Source organism: Pholis gunnellus (genome assembly GCF_910591455.1).
Source record: "Pholis gunnellus genome assembly, chromosome: 12".
Classification (NCBI taxonomy): Eukaryota; Metazoa; Chordata; class Actinopteri; order Perciformes; family Pholidae; genus Pholis; species Pholis gunnellus.
In genome coordinates, this window is record NC_136539.1 from 12,329,306 (window position 1) to 12,351,028 (window position 21,723).

Sequence of the window (21,723 nt, forward strand, 5' to 3'; positions counted from 1 at the left end):
TGAATGATAGCCAAATATAATGTCCAGGTTGGTTTTCATTCCTGTGTATATACAACTACATTTACACTGAGCGCAGGGCATATTCAACTGCATTTGAGCAGAATACACTTTTCCCAAAACATTCTGTCGATTTGCTTCTGGGAACACTTTTTCAACACAAGTATTTGTTCTGCCACTAAAAGGGCTCAGTGGGCCTCCCTGCTCAGACCCAAATGCCAACTTGTCTCAAAGAAATACATTTGTATTGGTTTTCCATGGATAAATCTGCATGACATTGCAAGGTCTGAATTTAATTTAAGCCACACCAGCGCGTAGTTGTCAGTCACTTGGGAATCATGTACCAGGGATGCAGTGCAGAAAGGAAGTCTCTTTTATTGCTGCAGATATGAGATGTCTGGGAGAGGAAACCGGCCTTTGTACAAACTCGGAGATCAAAGTCAAACGTCGAGTACGTGTAATAGCATTATTCTCAATTTATTGTCCAACAATAAAGTGGCGTCTGTTGTTTTGCAGTTTGGTTGTTCTAAATGCAAAATGACTTCATGGATTAAATCGTGTGTCAGTGAAACCAGAGAGTGTGATGCAGTAAACAAGCCTGTGTCTTACAAAGACGTCTGATCAAATTGGAGCGAGGATGTTGTAAGAAGAGAGGGAGGAGTACGCTGCACTCTCTGCGGTGAGCATCCAAAGTGGAATCATGGTTATTATAAACATCCAATAAAATATAGAAAACAACTGTAATCCTGATGCACGTTTCATTATCTAGTTGTCTGGAAAGCACCAGCTTGTTATTGACAGGATAAACTGAAGCATTTCAGTTCAACAGTGTTGTGTACATTATAATAGAAAATTGACTGAAAAACACACAGATATCAGAGACAGAAAGTGTATGATTCACTTTGCTGCTCTTATAAAGAGCCCCCCTTGGTGATCTTATATGACCCCAGGATGACAGTAATATTTAACTCACTCCACCGTGGAGCCTGCTTTCACCTGGTCAGCTTGTATCCCTTTCACATACACATTTAGATGCGCCAGACAGGATTTTGTGTTAAAGTATGTTTTCCACTTTGAATACTGTGTACTGTGGAGCTGTGTTCAGTCCTAGCGATACTCTAATAACTCAAATTGTTGACAACACGTCACCCGATGGCAGTGCTCTCAACGCCACCATCATAGACTATGTTAGCAACACACTTCAACCCTCAGGAAGCCCGATTCTGCCTTAAGGCAAACCTGGAGCGGCTCCTCATCTGCACACAGAGTAACGGAATGAGTGCCCTTAATTTCATTATTCTGATAGTCACTTAAGTTCGACATGCACACCAGGCTGCCTGCTCTTAGTTTCAGTCCAAGTCGACTATAATTTCTCAATTAGTAGTTTTTTAATGCTTTTTTTTCATGCTGAATGACTTATTTCCAAGAAACTTACTGACACATCTCTGGCAACACACACAATTTTAAGAGGTGGTTATTTGTGGAGAAACTGAGATTAACAGATTTATCAATTAAATCAATTTATCGAATAATCCACAAAATAATGTTAGTCTAAGAATTTCTTTGGTCAAGGACAGCCCTACATATAATACCTGCACACAGAGAAACATAAAAGAGTGTTTGCTTCATGTGGCAGAAGTAGACCACAGAGGGGAGGCACACCTGTCTTTAATCAACCCACTGAATCACAGCCATTGCCTCACGCCAAATGTGAGGTCTGACATTGTAGTAATGGGGTTGCTGACATGACTTTTATTTCATACTGTGAAGTTTTGTCAAATATTAACAAGTCATCTACACTTGCATCACTTGATCTGCTTTATTGATATGGAAAATAACTGAGAGAGACAGAGTTAGAGGCCACAGAAACGTGAACCCTTAACTGCTGAGCTATGCATGCTGGCCAGCTTTGTCGTGTAGATTAAGGCTAAAATCAAAAGCTAAGTATTTAAATATTCCATACAGCCTAGCCTGAGGCTATAATTATAGTTATTTTTGAGTTAAGTTTTGTTCTGTGTATGAAATGTCAAACAGTGGAACAATACCCAAAACAAAAACAGTTTACAATTGCATATATCAAAGACAAAATCTTTGCATTTGAGAACCTGAAACCAGACAATAGTTGGTGTTTTTCACCATTAACGGTTGTTACGATTTTTCAAATAGCCATTTCCGTAATTCAGTATTATGGTGTACTGACTTTCGTGGGATCATCGTCGTCATACAGTGTTACCATTTTGCCAAATTCTGCTGTTCTCTGCCAGGAGGATCGTGCAATGAGTCACGTGTGTGAGTCCATGAGTAAGTGTGCAGCTCCGTGTCTGTCCACAGCTCATCTCGCATTCTGCTGCAGCAGACTGCATAATATTTTGGGTGCCCGGTTATGGCTGCATGCTCAAGGTCCACTGACTTGTTTTACGCTGCCATTTGTAAGATTGTATGAAGTGTGTTTTACGAACCCCCTTACAGCCCATTGGTGTCTAGACGGAGGGTTAGCCAATTATGCGTTGTATTCAATGCACCTTTATAGTCCCATATGTAATTCCCCATTAATTTCCTTTATTGAGATACAAATGTTCTTGTTATCATGATTTAGACCACAATACGGATCCGTGTGTGGGGCCCATAGAGGCATGTGACTGTGGGCGGGGAGCAGCTGACCTGGCCCTGCCTCCCCTCGCCTTGAGCTTAGATGCAGGCGTGAAAAGATAACATCCTCCCCTGCTGTGGCCCACTGAGGAATCTGTAGGTCGGGCCTACTCCTCGGTAGGTTGACTGCGGCTGCATCGCGTTGGAATGCCCCTCAAGCAGTTGCATCAACAAGCGTCGAGACAGAAGCCGGGCCTAATCTCAAACTCCGTGATTACTAACAGTTACCATCTCGGCTGCAGTCATGCGGTTGAACCAGAGCCAGCAGTAAAAACTTCAGTGACTAATGTTTGACTGTCAAAGTTTGTGACGATGACTAACTTGATATACTTGCACTGTTGATTCAGAAAGAGATGAACGATCTGCTCTTCAGTCTGTCATAGTTAATGTGGGTCAAGATTTGCCCATGTCCTGCTACAATCTGATGAGCTCAGTCTGGCAGCTTATCTGTGATGTTTACGCGGAAAATCACTTCTAAATCGTTGCAGCTGATTCCTTAGTTGGTGCCCTCATACTGTATGTACTCTGCAGATGCTTGAGTGGTTTCTTTGGATGCTGTGACAAGCAGTGCCCCATTGTTGTACCCATTCTCTCTTAGCTTGTTCCTCTGGATGAAACTTGAGCCAGCTCTTATTTCAGCTGTCCCACACAAGGCGTGGACAGTCCCTGACCGGACTGTAATACTTGAGGAATGTGTGTCTTTTGTTTGCCTTTGTCAACTCTGTGTCACTGTGCAGGTGGATAGTGTGGGGTCAGATAGCTTTATTGTGTGTGTGTGAGGTTGTTTAACTCCCCCAGGCAGCACAGCTGAGTGTAGGAGGGGCCATGTCCTCTGCCTGGGTGTGTGTCCACTGCTTTCAGACTGACAGAGCAGTCTGAGAAGGGAGGGAGAGAGCACGGGTCTGTGAGGAGGAAACACAAACTTCACAAACTTTTTCCGGCACTAGGATTCTTCTCCATCTGATATGCTGGCTGTCCGCCGCTCTTTGGGATCTAGCTCGGCGATATCTGGCTGTTGACAATGCAAGGAAGGGTTAGTAAAGCTCCGAAGAAGGAGTTGGTCATTGAGAGTCCGCAGCAGTACAAGAGCTTGGCTGCGGCTGAGGCTGAGGTAGACACGGTGCCACAGGTGGTGGTAAGTCATTCAAGGACTTTTATGTAGAGACATATGAGAGTTTTTGGTTTCTGTTAAAAAGCTGTTCTGATCTATAAAAACATGTTTCACAGTGTGCAGTGCTACAAAGGTTAACCACAGTCATGAAGTCCCGAAGAGTTGTCATGTGAGCGTCTGCTCTGTCTCACTTTTGTCATCTTTCATTATACACAATGTTGCCAACTCGCATCGAAAATGTACAACGTTAGCACCGGCATAGCGGACTGGTGAACTTTAACCACCTGGAGTGATCTTAAAGATGACCGTGGCTTGTAAAACCTTTTTATTTGGCTCAAAAGTCAACCCTGACAACAGTGATAATGTGCTGCCCTGCGATGAAGGTGTCCAGCGGTTGGATCTGTACAGAGACGTGTGGAGAAGACGGTAAAAGAATGTATCGGTTAGTAGAGAGGCACTACACAGCACCATTGTTCATTGCTGTGAGAGGGTGCAGTGATGGGAGGAGTGGGTTCTGCAGCTAAACAGCTGCTAGATCACTGTAGAGAGGGAGTGGAAGAGATGGCTTCATAACTTTCTGTTTTATGGGCTTTCCAGGGATGAACGTCTGACTATTTGGTGACTTAATTATACAGACTTTCATGCATTGTTCTATGTCTGATTTTATTTTTTTATGTATTTCAAATAGTTGATGGTGTATTTTAGAAACACCAGAAATACAGGATATAGACATAGAAGACCAAGACATAAACGCAACAAGTGTTTTTAAAAAGCTGTTTCCAAGGACTGACACGACAATAATGCAATAAAAGTTTGGACTTCATCCATTGGATATGGTCAGCACTGTGGGTTGAGGGAATGACAGAGCTCCTGCTTATGTTTGTTCATTTTCTTACTCAGTGCTGAGTGTACTTTGTGGTTTACCTACACTGGCCACTGACAAAGCAATGTGGAAGCGGCCCAGAGGGGTTTGGAGTGCAGTCAGCAACAACAGAGTGGGGTCAGGAACCCATCACTGGTGAGAGGAGGGTCAAGTCTTTTAGCAGCGACTTTAAATATCAGTATCCATTTCAATCGCATGAGTTTTCAGCTTCAGCAGGTATTTGGACAGTAAAAGGTTTTCTGGTGAAGTAACAAAGTGATAGACCGCCTTTCACTTGCAGAAGGTCTTTGTGAAAATCCATCTGGTTTGTCTACTTGCGTGTTACTGTGAGTGTGCATCTGTGTGTACCTGTTGTTCTTAACGTTTCACTGTCGGGTGCAGGCTGCCCGGTCTGTGCATAGAGATTTTAAGTCAGTACAAGCGAGATACACACCCACACACACACACACACACCGATATCATTAATTCCTTCCTGACTTACCTGTCCTGCCTGCAACTAAGCATCAGACTCTACTTTTTTCTAGACTTTGTTGAAATGTTTGGGTATTTAATTGTAAGTTTGTGTTCAGTTCAGATAAAGCTGTGGATAAATGGTTGACTGATAATGCCACAGCCTGCTTTAGCTGGCAGACATGGTGGCACCATCTCTGGTCTGCTCTCCCCTCCTTGTCCTTGATACAAGGTCCTGCCCCCGCTGTCCTCAGTGGGAGCTGTGCTCTGTTATTAACAAAGGTTGCTAGCAACATGTATTTAAGCAGGTCAATATCCATGACTCTCCCTCTGAGATCATACCAGTATTATCAGTCCCAGATGTGGAGGCAACATGTGGGCTGTGCTGTCACTCAGCACAGCAATCTGGAGATGTATCACCGTTCACTTTGCACTGTTCTCCTGGCTGTAAGATGTATCCTCTCGTCCCATCAGCCAGAAGTGTTGACAGCTGACTTTCCATCTCATGGCTACTGTATCTTTGCAGTGCATAAGTCCTCTCCAGCCTCTGCCACTTGAGCGTAGGGTCAGTGCTTTAACATTATGCAGACACTATGACATGATGCACCATCAATCCATAATCACCTCTTGTTAACAGCCACATCTGCTCTCTTGAGCTACAAAACAACATATTATTTGCAAATTGAATCATGATTAGGGATTCTCGTCAAGTACGATGAAATAAATAAAGCGCATGGTGCAGGTTTGTTTGTTTTATGACGTGGACTAAATTGTGTTGCATGAAGTGCCTGTAATTGAAGTGGAGTGTAATTGTTTCCTTGACATAAATGTCATGCATGTCTGCTCTCACGGAGGGATAAGCTCATCAAGACCTTCTTACTGCTGAGGCGGATGCATTTGCCTCTGGGCAGATGGAGCTCTGATCGACTTATCACAGTGTATTCAACAGATAGCACGTGTTGGTGAAACCCAATGTGACAGCGCCTGTCTCTGCACTACACCATCGCCGCTCCTGTACACAGCTATATGCCTCATTTGCTGGATTTGCCTTGGAAACTCTATTGGCTCAAACTAAGAATATCTATAAACTTTTCTGGGTTTTTTCCTTCTGCCACAACTCCAATTTCTCTTTGAATTTTACCTGATGAAGGTCAGCAGGGTCAGTTACATAACTGCAACATCCCTGATTTGTGTTCACCCGGGGCTCTTTGATGGATGTTATTACCCATCTTTCTTCTTCCTCATTTCCTATCATCTCTCCCCTGGATCTCGTTAATAAAGGTGTGAAATGCACAATCAACAAATACATGTGCCAAGTATATTCCGTCCCGTCTCTTTGTGTGCATGTTAACCTTAGTGTTAGAGCTACCAGTATTTGTGAACTTACATCAAATATCCCGGTCATAGAGTGCTCCGTCTGTGTTTTCCAGGTTAAGCCGAAGGTGATTGAGCCGCTGGAATATGAAAATGTGCTGGTGCAGAAGAAGACGCAAATCCTCAGTGATGTCCTCAGAGACATGCTGCAGTTCCCCCTGGAGGACTTTGAGGTGAGTTTCACATCTCTTTCATGCATGCAAGTCACATCCACACCCGAAAAAACTGCTGCAAAAGCCTTACTGTAGTAAATGCCTCTGTTATTGTAGCTGGGATTGTTTTGGTTAGGAGAAAGTTTGAGGAGAAGATTTTAACTAGGGAAGCGATGTAAAGTTAGTGGTGGTGTGGAGCTTAAGGAGTGGTAATAACACTTTGGGTGAAAAGAAATCCACTACGTAATAATTAATAGATGTCCAAAATTCTTTATTTACCCGCCCACTCGTGTGTTTTCTTTGTTGTATTTGTCTTTTCCTTTGACCCAGGCGTGTCCAGTGCTGTGGGTACAGGGTGGGGTCATTCACAGGGGTTTTGTTTTTGTTTACATCCTTCCATGCTGTAGCGAGAGAGAGAGGAGTCAGGGGCCATCTGTTTAATTGGCTCATTCTGTCTCTAATGTTGTGACAGAGCAAGTGTTATCTCCAGCCACATTGGACAGGACGTACGCTCTCTCACACTTTCCGCGGTGAGGATGGAAAATCTAAAATGGAAATCTGGCCCAGTGCTGGTACTTCAGGAAATGAGACTTGATTGAAAGATGTTCTTACCAACAGCGAGCTGAGATGTGCATCATATCCTCAAATCTGACCCCGACGCTCTGTCTCACCGTCCAGTGGAAATTTTATAGTATTTTATTGTTGGAGCTGAATGCCCACTTAAGACAGTACGATTAAGAGGGATGTCTATGTACAGTAACAGATGTTTTATAAAAGCTATATTCTATCATGTGAATTTAAAAAAGTATTGATGGACATTAAATTGCATCCTTTCACCTGCTCCCTGTAAATGTGGGGCAATTCTCCATGTCATAGTCATATAGATGGAGGAGCTATATATTGATATATATATATATATATATATATATATAAGGACAGTCAGCGATTTCCAAAAATCCTCCTTTCACTACAGTAAAATCCCCAAATATTGTACAAAGAATGTTGCAATACTTGCATACTTTAGTATGATATGAGTCAGACAGAAAACAGCAACAAATTGTAAGCTGTAAGTATTCATTTCTTAGTTGCTAGCTTTAAAAAGCTTTGTTTATATGAGAGCGCTTGAATGCACCAGATGGGGAGACTTTTCAAATCAATCTGTCCTTTTAAATGCATTACCATGCAACTAAAGGACATTTTTAACAAGAATAAAACAATTTTGTGATCTATATTGTTTGGGACGGTCATATGTGAGAACAGATTTTTACTTTAAATGTGATGCTTGTAGAAGTCTAAACAACTACTATATTATTATGCTATATTATACTTCACTACTATACTATACTATGCAATACTATTTGATATTCTACTATTATTATATTACTATTATACTGCTGCAGTATATTATACTAAATCATGTTTATATTATTATTACAAGTATTATTATTACATTGCAGCTAATATTGCACCTAATATACTCTACGATATCATTAGTATTAGTAGTTTTATTACTAAATCACATTTTATATTATTGTGGTGCACACATTGATAACATTCTAGATTTGTTGACGCCCTGCTATTAAGCAAACCATTGTCACTTTTCATAATTTTTGGTCTTTAATTGCTCTTATGTAGTTGTTTACTTCTATTCTTATACTTGTTGTATATAACTCTAATGCAACCTCAATGTCCCATGTGGAGATCAATAATTGCTCTACTTATTTTAAAACCACTATCTATCCCAGATCACCTGTTTTGCAGGTTAAATGTGGAATGGAAACTTAAATGTATTCTGGGTGAAGAATCTTTCCAGTTACTGTACTGGAGAAGATGGATGTGTGGAATAGAAAAAAGTACTGTAAATAGAAAGTGTTTCTAACTTTGGGTTTGGCGCTTTTTAAAGCTATTGGTTACAGTGTACAGAGGCCTGGCAGCTGGGTGCTCAGTGACAGTGGGACAGCCTTGGCTTTGTCTTCTCTTGTGTCATGCTCCTCCAGCCTGCTGCTGTGAACATAACATAACAGCTTTATACACAAACAGTACGTTGTCAGGGGCTGACAGGTGATTCTGACGAAAGAAAAAAAAAAACACCACAGGCACAGTGATTGAAGCTAACATCTGTTTCGACCTCCCCGGACTCGAGCAAGGTTTTAATCAGCTTCAGTGTCGAGGCCTTTTCAACTTTTGGTGCTTTTAGTGAAAGGAGGTAAAGCCAGTTCACTCATACAGAAACCTTAATATGCATACAGACAGTACTAAGTATACAGTGTTAATTGGTGATGAATCTAGTCTAAAACGGGCAGAAGCTCCTCTTTATGTTATTTTTTGTATAAATCCTGTTTTTGTTTGTTTCTCATTAATAGAAACCACGAGCAGGTCTCTCTACCTTATCTTATCCCTACTGGCACATCAAAAGTCATGTGTCGGTACTGGCCTTTTGTGAGCCAGTGTTTATATCATCGCCATCTGGTTTTGATCCAGTTATGTGCAGGTCTCTCTGTGCTCTCTCTGCAAGGTTTCTGGAGAAATTTGTCAAGGATTACGAGGAGGGGGCCCCTCCTTCCCTGAGGTCTGGGCCCATCCCCGCTGTAAAGCCCACAGATCAGGATATTATTATTTTTCTTTTACTTAACAGTTTCCATATCTTTAAAGGATAAGGCTGGCGATGTTCTATATTTTCATTATTCTTAACAAAACTTTTACTAGCCACACTATCAGCATGGCTATATATATGGTCCACCTCTTTTGGCGTGGAAGTGTAGCACCCACCCTCCAGTTCCCCCTCAGGTAAACACTATTGGCTCTGTCAGCACTGTTGCTATTGTTTGCACTGTTAGCGAATTGAGCACCTTTAACTGTAAGGAGTAGGCTCAGCCGTTGCCATGTTTAGAGCCGTGTGGAGGCAATAAATATGCTCTTAATTTAGAATTTAGCATCTTACAAACTTGACTGGTTTTTGACTAAATACTTGCAAAGCTAATGACATTCCAGTAGTACTTTATGTGTGTTGCTAATTAGCAGATGTTAGCATGCTAACACAATAAAGTTAGATGTTGAACATGTAAAATATTATACCAACCAAACATCAGCCTGTTAGCATTTTTATTGGGAGCATTTAGCTAATGTCAGCAAGCTAGGTTGCCTACAGCCTCACAGAGCTGCTGGCATTGATGTAAATTCATAGCCTCGCTAAAAGGCTAAATCATTTTACAGAAGAAATCTGGGCACTGTAGTTTTTATCAAACTCAAGTGAATAGTGTATTTGTTGGGGAAAACTACAGTCACAGATTCAATGAGGATATGAGTATTTACAGCAGCAAGACAGGGTTTCTTGGAATGACTGAATAAAAACAAAGGAAAATGTCACCAAGTACAACAGTGTGGCTCAATAATGTGTTTTCAATCATTTTAGGACAACAATGGAAGTCTATGGCACAGAGAAATAACTGCATTTTGACTGGCAAAACCTTGTTGGTCTTTCCGTGGGATTTGTTGACAATACCAAAAATAATGAATATTCACTGCATCAGTTTTAACTTAGTAATTATGAAATCACTGCTGAGGTGGTGATGTCTTGAGGCACACTTCAGGTTAGGCTATCCAGTGCTAATTTTGGGCTTATTTCACCAGAGAATCTCCTGGTTCTCCCTGGTGACTCGTAGCCCAATTAAATGCTTCCTGTTGCCCACTTCCTGACTTACCTCCTTGCCTGTTTATTTCTGCTGCTCGGATTGTAAAGATTATCATCTGCCCTGCAGGAAACCTGGCTAGCGGAGAGGAAGGGGTAGTTTACACGACCGACGCTCAGTCAAATACAAAGTCATTCAGATGGACAGCAACTGAGAAAGATGACACTTTTGATTGTTAAACAAGTGTCATAATAGATTATTCTGTTTAATATTCTTTATTTAATAAATTGATTATTTGATCTCTAAAATGTCAGAAAACAGTAAAAACCCCAAAATATTTAGTTCATAATGGTATGAAGAGAAAGAAGGAGACCAGCAGAAAACCCTCCTTTGAGAAGCTGAAACTAGAGAATATTTAGTATTTTTCCTTAAAAAATTATTCCGACAATTTTTACAATCATCAGTTTGTAAGTGATTCGTTTTCTGTTGATCCACTACACAGTTGACTGATTATCATGAGATAAAAACTTGACTTTGTGTTTTTTCTTCAATATATATATATACACACTATGGTCAAAGTGCTTTCATTTGATTAGCTCTGTGGTAAAATGAATTGTAAACTAACATACATGGAACATATTTCTGCTCAAAGCGCTTTTCATTTCAATAAAAACGTGCTGGGAAAATATAATAACAGTTTTCTCTGCATTCATCTCATCATAGAAAACACAGCTGACCAGCATTTGACTCGTGCAAAGCCACAATTCACTTATTTACTTTGAACTCAGTCAGCTGAACTGCTTCACTTAATGGTTGTATTCATATCACTCTTGCTCGAAGGGATTATTTGTGGTCTAATGCACTTTATTTTTAAATTAATCCTCCTGCTAAGACCTGATGGTGATGTTGTTGCATAAAGCAGTATTTTACTCAGGGCATGTTTAAATAGAGCTCCAGCTTTTTACATCGAGCTAAGACTGACTTATTGGTTGGTTGTTTATAACAATGATTAAGAGATGTCAGAGCAGCTAGCGTGGCTGTCGACACGTCTTGTTGAAGTAGGCTTTTACCTTAGCTTTCTTGTTCTGCTGTGAAAAACGACTGCTTGGCTACAGTGCACAGCAAACCTGTTGGTCATTATCGAAAGGCTTAAACGAGGCATTAGAGGTGCTGAGATGCTGATTACTCAGAGTGCGGCTGTACAACAGTGGCAGAGAGCCAGGCACAGGGTGTGTCTGTGGTTCCTGGAGCTGAACAGTATGGACAAGCATGCTGCCTCCCTCACATACTACCCCTTTGAACCCTCAGAAACACATCAGTCCTGACTCAAACATAGACAAATATTTAAAAGAACACCAGGAGCAGAGGGAGTGCCCAGCTGAGACCACAAACTGTAATACTGGGTGTCCAGCTTGAGCAATGTCTTCCACATTTTGTTTTCACTTTTACAATGTTGTCCTGTTTGTTGTAATGTCCTCGCCCTGTCGCTCTTGTTGAATGAACCATCGCTTTGTTTTGCAGATTTCAACTTTGAGGCGGCAAGGCAGAACTCTCTACCCCACATTGCCTGAAAAGGCAGAGAGGGAAGCCCAGAGTCTGTTTGTCCAAGAGGTAAGCTGATTTGAAAGCCCTGAAAACACATTTTATTAATCAACTTCTTAGCTTTAGCGATGGGGTCCTACGTAAACACAACATTCTCCTGCCAGTTTTGGTTATTTCACATTAGAGATTTATGTATCTGTGTTTTCGTCTGAAGTGGGGAGAGCTCAGATGAAAACACAAGGCACTTTAAGTACTATAACTGATTGCACAAGTACAGACTGTTTCTTTAATTGCAGAAAATGTCCTGTACTGTAACTCTGGTACACAGGGTTCAGGAAGTGGATAGGAAAGTACATCCCTTGCACATAAACCACACAGACAAATTGCAGCAGAATATTGACACTAATGTGAGTCATTACCGAATTTATGGCCTAATAATAGCAGCAAGCTACATCACAGCTGATCATGAAACCTCTTAATTTCAGCTACATTAATCTAACTTTGAATAGAAATGGTTGCGTAAATGGTGTTCGGACTCATTACAGATCATTGCTGGATTACAGAGAACTGGACTATTTGTACTGTATTTCTTCAGTATTATCTATTAATGCCAGAGGCCGTAGGAACAATAAAGTGCGATTCATTTCTACAATCCGTTATCAAACGTCTGGTTATCGTCTGTCAGTGTTGGTTTATAGTGCTGTCTTTATGTGCTGAGTCTTGAGCATGTCTGCTGTCGAACGGCAGCAAAAGACCACAACACAGAATAATAGTGTTTAGTTATTTAATGGCAGTAGAACTGAAAATATGTATTGTGAATTATCTCCAGTTGTTGCTAAGAAAATGAGAGAGGAAGTGTGTACATGCACACTTCTTTTACTGTCTTTTTTAAACCAGAGCTGGCTGCCGGTAACTCACCTTCCAGGTCAAAGTCAGTGTTTAGGAGCCTTTTCTGAAGTCATAACGATACTAAAACTCCCAGCCAAGTGTTGTGTGACATCACCAGGGCAGCTGTGGGGATCAACCCAGCAGGAGCCTCTCTGTTTCCGATCGCTCTCCTGATCAGGTTGCATTTCATCTCCCTGTCGGGGCAATTCTTGTAAACGGCACGTAGTTCTGCAGAATAGATACCAGTGAGCTGCTCCTATCGCTGACTTAACAATGAACAGATGTCTCCTTTCCAAGTGAAGGCAGATAGAGTAACACTCCCTCCCAGTTTGTGTTAAGAAATGGTTAAACTGAGCGTGAACACTGACCATGCACTCCATTTTCCTTAAGGATTTCACAAGAGGCTTTAAACCATTGCATTTTGATTGTGCTTTCTTGTAATTCATAAAAACAGCTGTAAGAAAATATGTTGTCAGCCACTGTATTTTATTCATCAACAATTATACACTTTCTTTCAAAGTATTTCATCTTGTGGATAGGTTTAAATGTGTCTGTGTCAGTTTTGGCTGAAGACTACAAGTTTGAAAAAGAAGAAAGAAAATTAACTTTCCAGAAAACTGCGCGTCACTACACTAGATGCTACTAGCATAACGCACCCGAATATCTGACCAAACTGTGGGCGGTTTAGTTGCATTGTGGGTAATGCAGGCGCCAGGTTTTGACAAGGAAGAAGAATGCGTGGAAAAGAGAAGATACTGTATCTCCGGTTCTGATGCATCGATTTGTATTTTTGAAAACAGTCCATTGGGAGACTGACAGTGTGTCAATCAGTGGCGTGCTCTTGGTGACAGTATACTTCAACTGAAGCGCTAGTCACATGGTCGAACAATAGCGATGCACGGATCAGCTATAAATGCTAAAATGTGCGACACTTAAGCAGCAAAACTTACTAGTTATAAACTTGGCAGAAGAAACGGAACTAAACCGTAGCTTCTGAAATAGTCAATGAAGTTACGCTGCCATTCCTCGTGTGTGAATACACACAGTATATACACAAAACACCACATTTTTTATATGTTTTCATTCTTCCTAACTAAACACTAGTTCTTTTGACACATTCTGACACCTTGACACATACCGCTGTACTATGTGTTTTTATAAAGTTGACACACTGTACAGTCTGTTATAGTGGTCTGTAATTTGTTTCCATTGTCTTCTCAGTGCATTAAGACCTACAAATCGGACTGGCATGTCGTCAACTACAAGTATGAGGACTATTCAGCAGACTTTCGACAGCTTCCAAAGTAAGTCTTCAGTTGAAAACCTCAGCACTACTGTACAATATATACACAGAGGTGATGTGGTAGTGTACCAAGACATTCTTATGATGGGCAAGTAAGAACAGCTACTGCATATAATATGGATGCCAGAGGTTTTAAACTAAAATACACAGTCACTCACAATTTGTTGTGTTTTCAGTTCACCTAGACAAACTGTCCCCATTTGTTTCCTCCTTTTGACAAAATGCTGTTAATTACAAGGAAACACAGAGTGTGAACAATTGTTATTTCCCTGCAACAAAAGAGTGTTTCCTTTTTACGGCGCACTGAATAATTCCTGCGTGCAGTCACTGTGGAAACCCCCCTCATTGTCCGGAGATTGTGTCATCAGGTCCAGCCTTTTCCTTTAAAGACTATCTATTTTACTACCAACATGTTAGAATATGAGTTGACAATGACCCTATGATCTCAAATGTTCTGTCTCTCAGTCTGGGGAAGTTAGAACAATACTCCATGACGTGATTCTTACCTTTGGCACATTTTTATTTACCAGCAGGCAGTTTGCACCTTAGCAAAGTTTCCATGAACAGTCAAGTGCTGCCTTTCAACACTCCTGGAATTTGCTTTTGCTGCGATCCTGCCTTTTTCGGACTCTCTGGAGACAGCTGCAAATATACAATATGACTTATTCAAAGAAAAGGAAGAAAACATAAAGAAAAATCACATCTTAGTCACACCTCTTCAGACCACACGTGCAAGAAAGATTTTCAGAGTGAACTGAAATGAAAGCAAGACACAATCTGCCATGAATGTCCTGAACAATGCTGTTAAACGCCAAGTGCTAAGAATTCAAGTGCGAGCAGAAAAGTGTATCAAAAGTAGAAGAAGAAGAGTGTCCCTTTCCAAACGGGTAAAGAGAATATATTCACAAGCTTGTGTGTTAAGTAACTAGTAGCAAAAGCTGTCCGATAAATTTGTTGGATTAAAAAACTATATTTTCTTTTAAAATTCTGAGAAATGCAGATATTTTGGTTAAAGGAACATTAATGGGATCTATTAGCAGAAATGTAATATCATATGTTTTCTTTAGTCATCTGAAAAACATGAATTGTGTTTTCGTTACCTTAGAATCCGTGTGTGAACCGCCCGCCATGTTTCTACAGTAGCTGATGGGGCCATTTGTGTATTTGCATCGACCAGCGTAGTTTTTCCTTCACGCTTGCTACACAGGAGAAGTTCAGTTTGTTGCAATCTGCAAACCTCACCGCTAGATGCCGCCCAATCCTACACACTGCTCCTTTAAGTTGCCTGTACAATACCAGAGTATGCAGCTACCTTGACCTGTAGTGATCTGTTCGTACATACTATGTTAACCTTTTTCACGGCGATCTATTCTTCTACAGTAAAGTGTCCAGGCCCGATAAACTGGCTGTCCACGTGTTTGAAGTGGATGAGGATGTCGACAAAGATGAGGTGAGTCTATGAGTTATTTCTATGTCTAGAGTTTTCATCCTTTTTGATTTGCCAAAAACAATCCAATCAACACCTCAGAGTAATGAAGTATGTCTATTTGCAGCGTTTCTAGACTTCATGTTTTACTCTGGATCACATCTTACTAGAAACCTCGCCCAGAAAAGAAACCTGCATGCCGCTAAATGTGTCTTATTCCAGTCATCAGTTTTGCCTTTCCTCTTCTCATTATGGCTGTTAGAGTAGATAAAGGTTGTTATTGTAGATAAAGGGTATTTTTGTGTCTAATAGCTGCATTTAATGGAAAGAATTAAGTGTAATTAGACTTAATTACTTTTGCTGGCACACAATGTCTCTCAAAACTGCCTCTTTTTTTTACACAATGATTATTTTAGGTAACATTTAGATCTTTTCATCCCCCTCTAATTCCTTTATGACGAGTGGGTGTGTGTGTGTTTTTTTTGCACAGATTAAATGAGTGTTTGTTGTCTTTGGAAAGGCTGATTTGAGTCTTAAGAGAGGATACGGAGCTGTGAATGAAATGTTATCTAACATACAATAAGGTCACGCACCCTCACAAGCTGTATGATGATGATGACCCTGACCTACTCTCCTCACCTGATATGTCAGAACTGCGCCTCCTATAGCCAACAAAATGTGCTTCAGTATTAGCAGAAGTACACAGTTAGGAGTTTTTAAGTGTCTCTTTTCCCTGCGTATTAGTTAACTGTGACTGAGGAAAGCTTTTGGCAGGTCTTCATGGGTCATAGTCTGTCCTGCTCAGCCTCACCTCTGACAGAACAGTTTTTTTAACGAGGTTGTTTGTGCAGATGAAAGAAAAGGATCTGAACTCATCATCTCTTTTTTTATGATTGTGTGTTTTGGACCACATGCTACTTTTGGTTGTGAGATTTCGGTTTGCCTTCTCTTTGCCTGACTGGAGTTTAGTAATGTTTGGTTTGGTTATTATTATTTTTTAGTTCTCTGGAGTTCAGAGAGAATGAACCCGTGATTTGTCTGCCTCTCTGCGGACCGGTGAGCGTTGTCTAGACATTGACGGGGAGAAACGGGCACTGAACCTTTCCAGATGCGTTTTAGATCACTCCACACAAGGCACGTTGAAAATATCCAAATTACTGCCTGCACTTTTAAAATCCCCCTTTAGCTGTATTATACTGAGAGAAAAAGAAAAAGTGGTGCTGGACCAGAATGAAGACATCTTGAAAGACCATTCACTTTTCGCATTGTGTGAAATTGTCAGGGATACAGTTCCTCACTGTAGTCTTGCAAAGTCGGGAAGCGTAACTGTAAATGACGAGGCTGATCTAAAGGACGATAGAGATCTCATCTTCCTTCTTTACTCCCTAATTGGTTTATTTTTACAGATCTCGATAGCTGTTGGATCACGGAGGCTTTGTGTTTGGTCGTGTGTGATCTCATGCTACTCGCCTTATGAGTGTGAGATGATTATGGTCCTCGTGTCATGTATCTGCTGGGAGGAGGGAGATGTTTATTTTGTTTAACAGTCATAGTTTGTTTAATGTGCCTCTCCCTGCTTGTTTGGATGGAGACAGACCTGCATCGGGTTCTGCTCTGTGTCATCTCAAACCACAACATCAGAGGTTTTCTGCACAGTAAGGCGAGTCTTCGGCAGGGTGTGTTAATAGCATCTGGGATATGATATCAAGATATGATGACTCACTGCATAAATATCCAAATAATGTCCTATTCTTCTTTGGGCAAAATCTGCCAGCTCTGCCATTTAGTCGTGCGTTTTTTCAACTGATTTTGACAATTTCCTGGAAACAGGTGATGGAGTTTTGCTGTAATTACTCCATAATTTGCCCCAATTTAAGTATTGCAACTTGTTTCAACATTAATAGAATTTAAATTTTTGTTAATGATTTCACTCCACTGGTACATTTGTGTATATGTTACAGGACCAATGATATATTACATGGCTTTTTCCTTTGCAGTGTGTATTAAATTGTCTCATCTTGTGTCTTTGTCTCCTGCAGGATACGGCCTCCTTAGGATCCCAGAAAGGCGGGATTTCCAAACATGGCTGGCTGTATAAAGGCAACATAAATAATGCCATCAGCGTCACCATGAGGGTGAGACAGTGGGGACATTTAAAACTGAAACCATCAGTCAATTAATTGATTATTCGATCAACAGGCAGCTAGTTTTGACAGGCATTTCTTTCCCAATAATTAAAAGTTATTTCTTTTCTTTTTTTCCAGTCGTTCAAGAGGAGATATTTCCATCTAACCCAGCTCGGGGACGGCTCTTATAATTTAAACTTTTACAAGGATGAGAAGATCTCCAAAGAGCCCAAAGGAACCATTTTCTTGGACTCCTGTATGGGTGTTATTCAGGTACGATCTAAAATAAGTGTATTTGGCATGAAGGCAGTGATCGTTGAACTGCGATGACCCTGAATAAACCATTGCCTGCTTTGCCAAAAGGGATATCCCGTGGCCTGGTACATCATGGAAATGAAAATGCCATTTGCTGGAAATGCAGTGAGAATACAGACATGGCTACTTCCTCTTCACAATTATTTCCCCAGTAAACGTATTTTCCAACATGCAGGGTAAAACGTAAGCTTCAGTCAAACAACAGGGAAAATTTCACCACAAATGTCTCTAACATCGATGGGCTGCTGCTGAAAAGTATCTGAGAGACCCTATGTTGTTCATTTCCCTGAAACCTGAGCTCCCTCCTCCCCAAGGTCATGCTTTACTGCTGACTCTCAGCTGGTGAAACAAGGTGAATGCTGAGGTCTCACTTCCCTGCACTTTCCATCGGCCTCACGATCAATGCCACGTGCATGAATCTGAGTGTAGGCCAAGACTCATCATCATCATCATCTGTCTATCATCTCAATAGATGGAAAGAAACAGATATTACTGATGAAGCACCCAGCTGGCATCAATCAGATATCGGTTGAGTGATTTTCCAGGACTGTCTGATTCCTATCATGTGTAGAGGGGGAGAGTTATCAGGCCACAGTGTAGAAGGAGGAGAGTTTAACACATGGAGTGTTTATCAGTGTGGAACATGAGAAAACTGCATTGTCATGACGCAATTTAAATTCTTAACAAAATGACACAAAATACACACACACAACAAAACAAGGTGAACATATTAATCAAACTAAAAATCTACTTTTGTGAGAAGCATCCTAAAATCAAATTAAAACAAATAAACAAAAAAGAAAGACATTTGTGATCGTCACCTTTTCAACATTTAATTTGAATTTTCTCAGAAATGAAATGTAAGCGCTGATATTTCTCGTCATTTCTATTCATAAATCTACAACAAGCTCATTTAAACGGTTACTTCATACACAATAAGGTAACAGACATATTTTGGCTAGTTTGTTAATGCTTTTATACAGCCAGAGTTAATCCCCATCCCTCTAGTTTGTTTACTGTAACAATACTCCAATTTAGGAGATGTCCTCAAAATATGTCCTGATTCAGTCGGTTGTACATTGATTATGATACGGAGCAAGTGCTCTAATCAATAAACCATTCTGTTGGGGATTAACTTACTGCAGCCTCTTGTATATCACATACAGTTGATGAGTTTTCTGCTCTGCTGAAGTCTCAATGATCATGTGACTGAGACTCCACCAGCAGACACTGCTCTGTGAGTGGAACTGCAGATGTTTAACACTGTACAGCTGTAATGACATGTGGATTGACATCATACTGAGCCTCAAGCTGCTCCTGCGCTTTGTTGAGACGCCAACATATGCTTAAACACACAAAGCATTTGCCACATATTAATGAGGTGATCAGCGGACCCTGTAGTGTAACATGGAGCAAAAGTGCTAGAAAAGACGACAGATAATTGTGGTTTTGTGGGTTTTCTTTTCTCTTTTCAACACAATTCTTCTATTCTTCACTGTTCTAAGAATACAGCTGCTAACAATATCTTAGAAATGATTTTGTCTGGTTTTCCCACTCATTTCCCTGAGGGTGTGCGCAGCTTTGTTGTCCAGAAGACGGAGAACGGTCCTCCCGACCTATCAGATGATTAAGTCTGTTTATAAAGACTCTTGTTATTTTCCCCCAGCCTGTCTCCCTCCCTATCACTCCCACTCTGCTGTTTCAACATCGCAGGCCAGCTACAGCGATAACCACAGCATAACAGTCCACTGACTGCTGACAATAATGAGATGACTTCCATATTTAACAAAAGAAATACTGCTTTAATACTTTATTATAACGCTATGTCTCGCAATGCAGCTGAATCAGCTTTTATAGGCTCTGAATGGGCTGTAATAAAGAAAAGCCCAGATTGGATAGTGACATAATTTAGGTCATAGTTGGGTGCTGCAGATCCAGCTCATTTTCTGTTGACTTCACTCAGCAGCTCCATCTCACTTTAGAAGAGTCTCTGCTGTGGTCCTGGCAGAGCTTCAGGCTTTGTTACGCAGATGGAAATAATCTGTCTCTCCCTAACTCCCATTGTCCATTCGCTTTCTGTGGTTAAATTAAATCTGGGTTTAGCCTCCCATCTCTTTCGAAAATAGGGATCTTTGGAGCTAAACAGTGTCATTTTTAGTCCTAAATATTGTTATTTTATGTTTTTGCAGGCTCAAACTGAAGGGAAGTGGTAGAAATAAAGTGGATCCAGCTATGATTTAGATCATAAAACTAAGAACCTACCGCCTTCTGATGAGCTGGCAGTTGTTAGATGTTAGCTTTGGATAGCAAGATGAAACGTTCCTTCAGCCCTGCCATGTCCACAGTTGGATATTTGACGTATTTAATGAATCATTCAATATCAGATACCAACACACTTGGAAAACATGAAACCTACCTTTTTTTTTATAACAAAAAGTCTCTGATCTTTCAAGATTGACTCTTCTATCTCATTCATCCGTTTTTCATCCTCCTCCTTCTCTTCTCTCTGTGGCAGCAGAACAACAAGGTTCGGCGGTTTGCTTTTGAGCTGAAGATGCAGGATAAGAGCACCTACCTGCTGGCCTCAGACAGTGAAGGGGAGATGGAGGATTGGATCAACACACTCAACAAGATCTTGCACAGCAGCTTTGAGATTGCCATGCAGGAGAAGAGGAATGGAGACATTCATGATGGTGTGTGTTTGTCTGTCGGTCCATATTTTTCCAGCGTCCAAAGAAACACAAATATGAAATGGAATATTATTTTGTCAAAATATTATCCAAGTCCATGATGAGAAATGATTTATGTTTTTCATGGTCTTGTAGAAACATATGTGGTTTAATTAAGAAATAGTTTTTGCAGACTTAAATATATCACACAAAAGCAGCTTTTGTGTGGTCGCGCTGGCAACATTTATGTGAATAATATAAATGTTTTGCTTCTTAAAGTCATGGGTAAGAGTCCAGACAACAAGGTCTCTACTGTGCTTGCTGTTTGCAAGTTGTAGAGCTGCAACAATTATCCACTTAATTGATAAGTTAATCAACAGAAAGATAATTTTCTATTTGAGTTTTTACGAAAAATTGTTCAGTTCCAGCTTCTTAGTGACAATTTTAAAGATTTTCATTTTAATAAATGTCAGTTAAGTCCCTATCTATTGCCACAGGAGGCTACACAATTGTGATTCGAGCAAATGCGCCACGGATGAAAGTGCTGCAATATTTATATTCTTTTGTAATATTACGAACTGTCTCTGTGGCAACATTCCCGGAAAGAAAATGCTGTATTACAGTGTTTCTCTATTGTACAGACACATCAAATGGAACTATGCACACAAATCAAGAAAAAGACTTGGAGACTTGAGATAAAGACTGCTTTTTCTCAAATAGAAATTCTAAATCAACCTGAATTTCGGATTGACACTTTAGATTTGACTGGTTTTCTTAGTCTTCTGATTGTTATCTGAATATCTTTAGGCTTTGGACTGTTGGTCGGACAAAACAAGATTTAAAGACGTCAGCCTGGGGTTTGGGAAATTGTGTTTGACAGTTTTCACAAATATTTTATAGGTTAAACAATACAAGGATAATCTTAAATGAAAATAATTAGTTTTAGTGCTCGAAATTGTATAAACCATCTTCACTTTTTAATGAATGTTGATTAGAATAGCTATCATTGTAATATTTTTTTAAACTAAGCACTATTATGAAAAATACCTTCACTTGTTCTATCTAAAATAATTATCACCCACACATGAAGATCCAGTAAATCCACTCATCATTATCAGTTTATGTACTCTGGGATACTGTATGTACCTGAGGATCATTCACACCATCATCCTCTCAATGCTCTACTTCTTCCTGGCGCTGTAGTGCAGC

General features: G+C 40.4%; 1 protein-coding gene across 5 annotated transcripts in view; it reads left to right on the plus strand.

Annotated features, from left to right (window-relative positions):
• The window catches only part of LOC306703907 (dedicator of cytokinesis protein 9), a gene marked incomplete at its 5' end in the record, with an annotated part of 71,825 nt that overhangs the window by 25,449 nt on the left and 24,653 nt on the right, over positions 1 to 21,723 (plus strand). For 3 of the 5 annotated variants that reach the window (XM_079170071.1, XM_079170070.1, XM_079170073.1), the window contains 7 exons: positions 6,521 to 6,637; positions 11,767 to 11,856; positions 13,897 to 13,979; positions 15,359 to 15,428; positions 17,444 to 17,539; positions 17,669 to 17,803; positions 20,364 to 20,538. In XM_079170071.1, the coding sequence (XP_079026197.1) occupies positions 6,521 to 6,637; positions 11,767 to 11,856; positions 13,897 to 13,979; positions 15,359 to 15,428; positions 17,444 to 17,539; positions 17,669 to 17,803; positions 20,364 to 20,538 (766 nt within the window). Of the gene's footprint in view, positions 1 to 3,667; positions 3,782 to 6,520; positions 6,638 to 11,766; positions 11,857 to 13,896; positions 13,980 to 15,358; positions 15,429 to 17,443; positions 17,540 to 17,668; positions 17,804 to 20,360; positions 20,539 to 21,723 lie in introns of those variants that run through there. The other 2 variants (XM_079170072.1, XM_079170069.1) reach the window with 2 other exon arrangements.